The sequence below is a fragment of the Sipha flava genome, unplaced genomic scaffold (genome assembly GCF_003268045.1).
Source record: "Sipha flava isolate LNK unplaced genomic scaffold, YSA_version1 49125_pilon_pilon, whole genome shotgun sequence".
In the NCBI taxonomy this organism is placed as follows: domain Eukaryota; kingdom Metazoa; phylum Arthropoda; class Insecta; order Hemiptera; family Aphididae; genus Sipha; species Sipha flava.
This window is the reverse complement of record NW_020273318.1, coordinates 14,638-27,377: the sequence shown is the minus strand read 5'-3', so window position 1 is coordinate 27,377 and position 12,740 is coordinate 14,638. Positions and strand designations below refer to the sequence as shown.

General features: G+C 31.1%; 1 protein-coding gene across 1 annotated transcript; it reads right to left on the bottom strand.

The window, feature by feature from the left end:
- Window positions 1-516: 516 nt before the first annotated feature.
- Window positions 517-11,604, bottom strand: LOC112690155 (the record flags this gene model as incomplete). Its single annotated transcript, XM_025564097.1, has 10 exons — window positions 11,497-11,604; window positions 10,908-11,410; window positions 10,347-10,434; window positions 10,115-10,277; window positions 9,760-10,075; window positions 9,390-9,488; window positions 9,080-9,143; window positions 8,935-9,005; window positions 8,696-8,808; window positions 517-865 (listed from the first exon to the last, which is right to left on the bottom strand). Coding segments are annotated over exons 2-10 (1,341 nt in total), but the record flags the coding sequence as incomplete, so codon positions are not given.
- Between the last annotated feature and the right edge of the window lie 1,136 nt (window positions 11,605-12,740).

The window sequence follows — 12,740 nt, the reverse complement described above, 5'->3', positions numbered from 1 at the left end:
TTTTAACATTATTGTTCTTGCGTTGTCTCTTTTTGCAATTATTGCAGTTTTGCATTCTTCATTAAACCATTTATTTATTGATCGTTTTCTTTGAAATCCTAAAACTTCTTCTGCTATTTTCTTCAATGACTTCTCGGTTTTTTTCCCACATATCATCTATACTGTATTCCTCTTTCACTGTTCGCAATGTATCATTTAACCTATTTTTGTATTGTTCTGTTGTCTGAGGATTCTTTAGTTATTCAATGTTTAGCTTTTTGACTGGTGCTTTTCGCTTTTTTCATTTTATATATAATCTAAATTTGACTTTTGTTTTTACAATGAAATGGTCTGATATTCCGTTACTACTCCTCATGCTACATCCATTATACATCTTTTAATTCTATCATCAACTGCTACTTGGTCTATATGGTTTCTCGTTCGTCCATCTGGTGAAATCTACATTTGCTTATGTATGTTTTTATGTGGGAAGATAGTGTTACTTATTACCATATTTCGTGTGATAGCAAAATTTACCAGTCTTGAACCATTGTCATTTGAGTTTGTATGTAAGATATTTTTTCCTATTGTCGGACTAAAGAAGGATTCTTGACCTATCTTAGCATTATAATCTCCAAGTATTATTTTAACTTTGTTGTTTGGTAGTAGGTCACATATAGTATCCAGTTTTTCATAGAATTCATTCTTAATATCCTCATTTTTGTCCTCAATAGGTGCGTAACCATTGATTATGACTAAGTTGTATCTTTTAAATTCTAATTCCAGATAGCATATTCTGTCGTTAATTACTTCAAAGCGTTTTACGTTAGGTAGGAGTTTGTCATTCACGACAAAGCCCACTACTGCTTGATGATCCAATCCACCACTGTAGAAGTAGGTCCAATTAATTGTTTTTAGGTTTCCTTGCTCTGGCCATCTAGTTTCTTAAATCGCAGCTATATTCAGTTGATAACGTTCAAGACTCTATTTCACTGTCGTCAGATGTCCGGTCCTATACAGCGATCGTAAATTCCATGTTCCTATCGAGAAATCCTTTAGCTCCACATTTTTCATCCGAGGTGATTTTGGTTGTATCGTAAAAATTAGTTTTTAAGACGTAAGGTTATTAGCCTTACTCTCAACCCCCTACCTGGAGGACCAGACTACCCCAATCAGGTAAGGTCAGGGTAGGGCTATTGCGGTGCATTTACTATAATACACCGGGTGGTGGGAACACTACTTTCCCTACGTCATTAATCATTACATTTGCTTATTGTAAACTATACATTATAGATATTAAATATTTTGCTTTTAATAAAAAAAAAAAGTATTTTTTCCTTAAGCAAACGGAAGTTCTTGCTGTTAATGGAACACATAGTTATTTTTGAACGTAACGAAATTCTTTTTTTATTGTTTTACTGTTGAGGTTGAGGTTGACGTTTTGATAGCAATTTACGGCACTGCAGTGTTTATCACTTTCAAGTGTTGTGTAACTATTTATTTTCGATCTGTACTCGAATTTCACATAACTAGCAAAAAAAAAACTGATCCGTCACTCAAAAATACATATACCCCAAACTTGCTGACATATTTATTTAATACTCTAGTCATCGAATGTATATTTTTCTGCATTTTCAACGTGAGTACAAAATTAATTGATAGAAAACTCGATATGACGAAATAAGCTACGGCACTGAACTGTATTTTTAGATTTGTTTTTCTAAAAATCATTTAAAATATTTTAAATTATACATAAATTCATTTACGTAATACTCTTCAGTCAAATATCTAAAATATGTTATTGAATAGACGTGAAATACAGTGTTTTATAATGTTTAGTCACGTTAAATTATAGTTTTGACGAGTGTAGGATAAAAGGATTCATTATTTTCTCATTCCCGTCTAACATAAAAATAATGATTACTGATTTGAGTATACTGTATAAAGTCTAATTGTTGGTGTTTACATTTACTGAAATACCGTATACGTGTGACTGTTAGATTATACCTACACAGTTTCATAGGCGCAATTTGGGGGAGCTTGTGTGTGCTTAGCAACCCCAAATGTGTTTATGTTAATTTACATTTAAATACTCATTACTCGTTATGTATAGAAAAACATAGTAGTTTTTGATTTTTTTATACAATACGAAAAAAAATATCTCTGCTATAGGGTAAAAGTTTCAAGTTTCTAGCCACATTACTTTTGGAATTATGACTAATTAACTAAAATTTGAAATGTGAAAGTCTTATTTACAGCGTATTTTTACCATTTTAGGACAGTTTTTTTCTCACATCAAGAAAAACCATTAAGATTTAAAAGGTCATAAAAAAACTTGACCAGTATTTCTATCCGAAAAAATGTTTAACAAATAAAGTACAAACATTATTATAAAACCATAATATCCTTCGCTTCAGTCAGAATCTAAAAGTGATCATGTGATAAAATATTTGTGTTTACAGACAGGTAATTTATTATACGCACAATAAAAATATAAAATCAAAGTGAACAATTTAAATTTAGAAATATTTATATATTTACCAAATATTTTAGTAACTGTTGAATTGTACGGTTTCCGAATGTCTATAACCATTAAGGAACATGAAAAAGAGAGAAGGGCTTCAGCAGCCCTAGTTTTTTCATTGAAATTGCGCCTTTTTACAAATCACATATCTTCACGTCATCGGAGGATGCCACTGAGAGCATTCGTAATACACCCTTCGTCAACACGATTCCATTCGTTCAGGTTGGTATAACACATTATTATAATTATTATTGCAGACGATACTCAACATAATATGATTATACTGTGTGCCAACAGCCGCGGTATAATTATAGTTATTATTACGGTAAAAGTGAAACGTAAGTTATACGGGTCGACGACGCTTTATAATAATCGAAATTTCGGAAAAAAATAAAAAGAATGAGCTTTACTTCGCGAGAGTAAATTATAATAATATAATCACGTAGTTGACTCGTGTGTTCTTCCGATTGTTTGATTAATAATGCTGTTGCAATCTTCCGTGCAAGTAGAATTAGCTATAATTATATCGCTTTGTCTGTTAACGTGGTTTTGTGGAGTTGTGTTACATATACGTTATTCCCGTACCGTATTAATATAGATCAATGCAAACGTCTATTTTGCATATTCGGCGCTTAAATGAGCGGTAAGGAAAATAAACAACACGCAATATGTATATATACATTTTCCTATACGGGGATTTACGTATGCTTAATAATATCTCTTCTTGCGTTTTAATCAAAGCATAACAATTTTTTGTTATTCTTAAAAAAAAAAAAAATTCATGACCTTAAGCCTTCAGTCGGAAAAACTCACGAGATACGTGTGTATAGTGCAGTGTCTATTTAGGTCATTAGTTTTTTATTTTTTCATTCCAAAACATTCACTAATTTTCTAATATTTAAATTATTAAATTGTCTGGCATTAAAAATATTTTTTCCAAGTCAACCGCCCATCTAGACCATTGTTTCTCAACTTTTTTTTTCATACAATGTCCTTTTTAGATTTTCAAAATTAATTTATTATTATCAACATAATTATTAACATTATTATAACAGAATTTTAAGTAAAATAAAAATACAGTAATTATACACTATAGTACATTTTTAACAATAAATATAAATATGAATTGAAAATAAAATCTCGAATTTTCGATTGTAAAATAATGACACAAATAATACTCATCTGACTAGTAACTGCGCTGGGGTTGATGATTTTCTGATAATGAATCAATTTCTGGCTCAATGAATTGTGTTTTAAAACAAAAACTTTTTGTTTTGTCTTAGTCTTATCAGTGCACGTATGCAATGTAATTTCTAATCTTTTATTTTTAACAAGACAGTGTTAGGCTAACTAACACTGTTAAACATAGTTTTGCCTTTTTGTTATGATGTGGTCATCCTTAGACTTCGATCTCTTTTTTCATATATAATTTAAGGTGGCTATTCATGTAACTGCAAGCTTGTCAATCATGCAGATACAATTTTTTTGTCTAAGCATGTCTGAAGGCCTGTTTTATAATTGTGTGCAAGCATTGTGACTGTATAAGTGAAATGAAGATTGATGACATTTTCAGCTGTATGCTTGCATTCGTACAAGTCGTACTAGTGCAAGAACGTCGCCTCAATGTCTCAACGTCATCGTTAACCTTTCATGAGGTGTTATAGCTTCTCTCATTACTGTATTTTATTTTTTAATTAAAGGTGTGATAAGGGACAAAAGGTTTAAATAAGTTTATTCAATCAATCGCAGATAATTGTGCCAATCTTGTGGATGTGTTTTTGATTAATTTAATAAGTTGGTACCAGAAAAAAGTTTTTCTTCAATAACCAGTTTTTAATTCAATAGCACGTGTTTTTTCTTTCGATTTTTTACTTTTTAAAATTACAGCAAAAGCAGCTAAAGCGAGCGCGACACCGTCCGAACTCGACATGTTTGGAACACAAACTGGTCTTGCTTTTCAAGCATGCTTTTTCCGTGTGATGACAGAGGAGAATTATGCATGCTTGTATAAGAAGATTGTATCTGAATGATTAACAAGCTTGCAGTTACGTGTGTAGCTACTTTCATGGATTTCTTGATTTTGTAAGAGAAATTTTTGAACTGAACTAAAGTCTTTTTCAAGTGTGTATTTTGAGGGAAAAGCCTTAATTATTAATTACGAACTCCACTTCTTTCCGAAGTTAAAGATACACAGTTTCTAGGTAGTTTCCTGAAGTCGATCCAACTCATATAATAAAAATGCAAATGCTCCCTTAAATCGGATGGCAGCGTCCACGTTGGAAATTCTAGTTTAGACTATAGTTAACGCAAGCACAAAATAACCCTTATAAATTCATATATATATATATTTATATCTCTCCAGTTTGTAGACAGTTTATACAAAATTAAACCGTATGATCTTAACAAAATATGTTTTACAGTATATAAAGGTACACACATTTTGAACGTTTATTTTAATTGGTCTTGTTAAGTAATATTCTTAAACGGTTAGGTTAGTCAATAGAAATACATAATTTAACACGTAGGTAATATACCGATTAATGTTTTACAACGCTTCACAAGTGCTTTGCCCGGGACTTTGTTGAACATAGTGACGACAATGCTTCTTAATAATTATATTTCAATTAGCGCACAACGTGAAAGTTTTGATTATAATCTGTTATTTATAATTACGTATTTTTTAATCATTAACTTTCAATCACGGCTCATATTATTTGAAAATACAAACTAATAAGACGTCTAGCTAATTAGCCGTGTCTAAAGATTTTATTAATAAGACCTTTTTCTCATTAATTTCTTTGTATTTATATTTATATCTACTTACGTTTTATATCTTCGAAAAAATAGTAATACGGTCATACAAACCATTTTAATATTGGTGTAGCAATGAAATTGTAATGTTATATAAGTTAGATTAAAGTAACAGTTACTAGTTAATACCGTCTGCCGATAATATATCAGCGATTAGATTCAGTTGGTCACCGCCAGTCACCGGTCGGTGTATATTACATTTTATACGATATGTGTATTATTAAAAAAATATGAATAATCAGAATAATTCAATAATTTATATTCCAAAATAATTAGATAGTACGTTCTGTACTGTTTAAAATTCTGATAAGATAATAAATGTAAATTGTAAAAGCTAAATGTGTGATACGTGAAAAAGAAAAAAAAATAGAATTACTTCAAAATAAATAAATTTCACGTTAAATTTTAGACTACATATGAAAGTAAGTATATAAAATATATAAATTATAATATTTTTATAATATAGTATTCTTAAATTTACAGTGTATTGTATAATAAACATAAATATATTTTTAATTTATAATATTAAATACAATTAATTTATACATAAATATATTTTTTCTTAATATTTATTATATTTCTTATCTAATGCATTTTATTTATAATACATTTACGAGATTATATTAATATATTTTGATTTATGTAGTTTTAAAGATAGTTTTTAGAAGGTTTTTTTTTTTTGTAGTTTTAAATTATTTCTTGATGAAAAAATTTACTGAGAATATGGAAAATTGATCATTTTCAATAAAATACTTTTAGCGCAAATTATAATTTGAAGAGGGAAGAAAAATTACTAATGAAATAATTATAATACATAATTATACGTAATTTACTACAACAAGATAAAATTGCAAATGTGACGCCATGAATCATCTCGTATGTCAATATTTTCTTTGCATTTCGCAGTATAACATCAACACATATATTAATTATCGATATTTACGATGATGTCGATTAGAATCCTTTCGTTTAATTTTAATAAAAAAAAAAAAGTTTCGTATTTACGAACTTTAACTTATTAAAAATTATATAATAATCGTATAAACCATTACTCATGTTTGAAAATAATACAAACACGTGAAAGTATTGGAATTCATTGTAGATATAGCGCGAGGGTAAAAAAACGTACTATTACATTACGCTTATGAATTGTGGAGTGCTGTGTGTGAGGTCGAATGCCAGAGCACGTCTTACCAACCCGATTTCAATTGAAACTTTATTATATGTATAGTGAAATGTTGATATTTGCGATGACGAAAATAATAATGTATAAAGTAGAAAATTTGACCGGGTCGGATTTTCGAATCCCCTGGTAGTTGAATTCAAGATTTCGGAACGAATCCGTTACACATCATAAAGATAATATTATCTTTTACAAAAAAAAAAAAAAAAAACATTTGTGGAACCTTAGTATACATTCCATGTCTTGGAATCTACAAGAATATCATTATAATAAATATAGGTGTTATTTTGACCTCATATATAGGACCGTAATCTTATAAATATTATTTCTTTTATGTAGAATTGGATCTGATACGTTTTACGTCGTACTCCGTATTACATGATTTGCTTGAACTCAAAAAACTACTCACAGTTAGAATTAAGTCGTAATAATATTACGTAATAGTATACCTATTAATATAAAGTAAAGTTAAAAACTAACTTAGTGAAAAAGTGAATAACACAACCGAAGTAAAAAAATAAAAGTCTTTCTCAAATAGAGTTGGCAAGATTTTCAAGTAGCAGTATTTTCTTTATTAGATAGGCGGAATTATTTTAATGTATTTTACTGTATGATTTTCCGGAAACGTCTTATAATTACATTTTTATACTGGAATAAAAATGATGGTTGACGCTTACGAGTTTTTTTTTATTTTGAAATTAATATTAAGAAAACAAATGTGGTTCGTTGGATATAATTTTGTTTTATTACACAGTCATAAAAATGACCGAATTATAGCTCCGAGTTTAACAATTATTGAATGCATTATCAGAAAGCTTAATAATAATATAAATTTTAACAAAATGAACAAAAACATAACTTTTTTATGATTTTTTTTTTCTCAAATACTATAAAAAAAATTGTTTTCCGTATTTAATATTTTTAATATTAAATTATTCAGTAGTGTACGATGGAACGAATTTAGGGTATAACATCCCTTGAAATTGTAAACACCTTTTTATATTTAGGTAAAACACTTATTCAAATTTTCATTTTTTTTTCTCATTAAGTGAATTTTAATTCTCATATAATACGTATTATTTAATTAAAATGTGATCATATAATTTTAATAACTATTCCTAACTCACTAAAATTGATATTTACAACTATTCATACAGAGTGAAGTAAGGTATTTTCGTGGCATTGACAATTTCGTGATATTATTTGTTGATTGTATTATGTAATTCTCTATTACACGATTGACTTGAAAAATTACATCAATCCTTTAAATTATTGTTTTTAAGAATCATGAAGTGAGAAATTACATAATACTCATACGTTCAAGAAATAATATTACGAAATTGTCTATATGATGAAAATACCTTTCTTTAACCTATAATATTTTATATGTATAAAAATATCAAACGTTGTCACAAAAATATACATAGTAGGTACAATAGATATTCAAATTTGAAAAATAAATATTATTAACATTTCTTAGTTATACATCACGCATAGGCACACCATTAAATCATAGGTTTTTGAATGGAGTAGTTAAGTTATAACAAATAGTATTTTCAGAAAATAAAAACTTTGATCCGCTTAAGCTACTGCAGTACGTTTGATGTGATTTTAATAGAATTTCACATAGTGTGATTTAAATATAGTTATCCTATTTTAGATTACAAAAATTAATGAATTTTATATGACTCAGTATCTCATTCACTATATTGTGGGAAATATTATTACTATACCAATTGTTTCATTAACAATTTAATCAAGCCTGGATATTAACGAATTAATAAGTAAAAATTTAAGTTAAAAGTTAAGTTAATTTAACTTATTAACTTAATTTATTTCATTACTGATATATTAACTTAACTTATTTCCTTACAAATTAACATAAAATTAACGTATTATTTTTTCATTTATCCCAATTAAGTTAATTTTGGTATTCAAGGTCATAAAAATGTTTTTGTAAAATACCATATTCGATAATAAGTTTATGAAATGTAGAAAAATATGAAAATAAATATTTCAAAGAATATTTAGATAAGAGCAAAATATTTACTACGATATTAACTAATAATAGGGATCCACCATCAAATGATCCGAGATACAGCAGTATAATAAATGAAATTACAAATAAAAACTTATTAGTTTGACAAAAATAGTTTATTAGGTACTTAAAAATATGAAAAATGTTTTATTTAAGTAACAAAAAAAAAAAGTATTTTTCAGCGAATATTTTGTGTGGAAAAAATTGAAAATATGTAAAAGTACAAATAGATGAGTTCTTGTAATTTTCGTATTTTGGTAGGACGAAAATAATCTAGAAAAAAAATTGTTTTTGATTAGTAATAATAACAAGATATGTTGTTCCTCGTTCATTTTGCTTACGTTGTGCCTTATATATTGAATAATCTAATTTATATTATGTTTCTAAAAATCGGGTTACCTTATTTAAATACGATTTGTACATGAACTTGTCCTCTGTACGCAGACGCTCGATTTGTTGTTTATTTGACGCTAGGAAAGAGAAAACAAAATTAGCATACGTGTTACCGATTTATGAGTATATACACTGAAAGTTCTTTAGTTACATGGATTATCCGGTTGCACCAATTTTGAAGTTTGAACTGGTATTCCTCGTGCGTTTGTGTCGTTCTAAAACAATAATAACTATACATTGTCAACGTAAAATAGTCGTTATTACTTTTAAAACAATTGACACGAATTAGTATGAAAAAAAAACTTGGAACTTTACTAAGGGGATCTGAAATGAAACTCGAAATGAACACGCTTTGAATACGTCTTAGGTACTTTTAATAACACGGAGACATAGAATTTCAACGTCGTCCGCGGATGATAAAATACGCATAGGAGAAATGGTAATAGTATTGTAATACGTACTCTTGTAAGATAGAGGTTCATACAGTTCGGTTTTTTGTCAATCCATACACTTTCGTACTGTATTCGACTGAACCCCTCGTCCATTGCCATCTGCAAATACTACGGTGCACGGAAAAGTCGAATGAAATTAAATTTATTACTAAATCAAATTTATTTATTTATTTATATTAATGTAAGGCAACAGGTTTCTATAATATTACTCTTATCACTTGCAGTAGGTATTTGAAAATCCCGTATAACTAGTACCTGTTTTTAACCAAAATATGACATTTTCGCTGTCCCAGGGGTCGATATTAAATATTGAACATGACGCACGTTGTTATACTATTATTATTATTATTATTATGTTACGATATCGCGTAAAGCGTACTTGGGATTTATCTATATTCTTCGGTACGTGCAGAACCACCTTGGGTGCAACCGCACGTGCCATCCGAATAAAAGCTGCCATTCCATCAGTTTCACGTCCACAAAGGTCTCTGGCGTCAAACTTTGCTCGCCTTTCGTACCCGGAACCGCCCCACGGCGGGGAGGCGACAACGGCATCCACCTTGAGGTTAGCGGCTACCAAGAAAGAATTGCCCCCCTTAAAATCTATCCGGTGGGCCACTCCATAAACCTCTGCGTTTTTTTTGGCCAAAGCTATTTTCTTTGAATCCAAGTCAATTTTGGATCCAAGGCGATTACTAAAAAAAAAATCGTATTATTGTGTTGAATTATATTACTGTTCAATCGTAGTATGAACAAGCTTACTATGGTCACAAGTTAATGCCAGCTGTATTACATTAACCCCGGTACCACAAAACGGGTCCAAGACCGTACCGAATGAAGTACACCTCTTGGCAATATGTTGTGCCAGTACTTCTGGGCAAACGGAGTACATACTGGCTGCGTAATCACGTGGAAAAAGATTCGTTAGAAAATATATTCGCGTACATATGTTATATTATAATTTATCCTCATCGAGCATAACTTCCTCGTCAAACTTCGAAAATAGTGAGAACCGCAGTTTCCAATATTTATAAGTTCGGTTTAACGTACACTCCTGAGAGAATAACAATTCAATTGGTTTAATATCTATGGACGTGAGTGAACGATCGTGCATATGCTTTCGATCGATTTTTTACACGTGTATTGGTAGATTTTAAATGTTTTTAAATTTTTTTTTTTTTTTTTTTAATGTTCGCTACTTTAAATTATACTTCAACAGTTATTCTTATAAATACTGGTAGTGGTAGTTTCTTCTCTCGGGTCAGTCATAAGAAGGAAACTGCAAATCGACCGGGTACGGCGAAAGGAATTTATAGAGTTTGATACTTATTATCATTCCGAACAAGACATCCATGACGCGTATACATCGATAAGATGACCTCCTCCACACAAATTTTTATCAACATTTTATATGTTTTTCTAGATACTCAATGATTTTTTTTCTCTTGTCACGTCGAAAATTTATCGCGAGAAAAAATAACTATTAGAAACCTGCTCTAAATCGGTCGGTACTATAATTTTTCTCACTTGGGTGTCAGCTTTTGACGGGCCGAGTTCCGTGCCGGGGCCAGACGTACTATCGGCCGTCGGTGCCAGTTGGACCATTTCTTAGGCCATCGTGCGCGCCCTATTTTGCACCACCACATTACATGTCCGTGCGGAACGTCCGTTTACGTACTCGACGTCGACGCCTGACGCGACGTGGCATATCGCCACGCCGACTTGAGCGGATCCGTCCACGTAAACGGTCTCATCACCGGACGCGACATCGCTAGTGGCCGGGCTCAGCTGGGCGCATCCGTTCGCGTACGATACCTCGAAATGGCTGCACGCGACGTCACGAGTGGCCACTCGAGTGCGGTCGACTGAATCTCCGGTGGTGGCGGTGGCAGACATTTCGTCCGTCTGCGTGCCGGTGTCGGCTGCGGCCGCGGGTCAGTGAACACGATCGGAACAGATCCGTCCACCGTCTCGCCGTCCCCATCGCAGTGCTCCAGCAAGGCATCTTTGATGCGCGAAACCACGGCGAGCTAAAGCGGGAAAAGCGCGAGGCACGCGTGAGAACATAACCAAATCGACCGTACTCGACATCGAGAAATTCAACAGTAGTACTCACTATAGTCGTCCTGCGTCATCGCGGTCCAAATCTTTGGCCACCCGCAGATGACACAGAACACCAGACCGAGAGACCTAACCGAGATCGGATCAGAACTGCAACGGCGATCGGAAGCGCAACGACGATCGGAACTGAAAAAACATTACGCGTTATTACACGCGGTGGGGCATTCTGGTCTCACGTCGGACGTGATAGCTTCGCGTGGCAGAGGAACAAAATCGTTACGATCCGGTTTTACGTTATTATCGTGTAGTTTCGTTTACCTCGTTGTGGGTCCCATTTTTTTTTCAACGTATTGATTTCAATCAGAAAAATTATTATAGTAGTGTTCTCTTAAAGCACGAACAATGTCAAATGATCTCGAATTCGTTTGCTAATAATTTAGTTGCGATATATTTGTCTGGTTACGTCTAAGCCAGTACACAATCGATATTTTTAATGGCCTCAAAAAAACTCAATTTGAAATTAAATTTAGAAACTAAATGAAAACGAATAAGAGTATATAGATTAATATAGAACTAATGATAGGGGTCCCATCGGTCTCGGAAAAAGTAGTCAACCGTCTTAAGACTATTGAGTAAAAATAGCCATGCCATACATGAATTACACATTACTATTGTTATGAAAAGGGGCCGTAAATCAATATTAAATAAATAGGTAGAGGCGGAACTAGAGGGTGGGAGACGGGGATTCATCCCTGGGCGTAAAATTTTGGAGGGTGTAATTTATGTAAATATTTACAACTAATTTGATATTTTTAACTTTGTTAAATACTGATATTAGGTTAAAACTCAATACGTATGATTGTATACTAATTAAAAGAAAAAAATTCGATTAATGGTCTATGATAGGGAGTAATTTTAACATTTTTTCCGGGTGAAAAAATTCTTAGTTCCACCTCTGTAAATAGGTACATATCATCATTGATTATAGAATACAATTATTATTAAAATTATCCCTTAATCGATGATATTATGATATATTATTGGATATGAAAAGAAATTTAAAAGCTGATCAACATTTTGAGATGGCTTTTTTATTGCGATTCAATAGGTATTTTGATTAACCTGTCCATTATATTGTTTTATTTGTTTTGGTTTTAATAAAGTTAAATAATATTGTATATTTATTTTAATTTTTTGTATCTACTGTATACATTTATTGTCTGTATAATTTTGTAGTTACACTTTCAGCTGCAGTAATTATTTTTAATTTTCATACTGTTATTGAACATTAAAAATAAT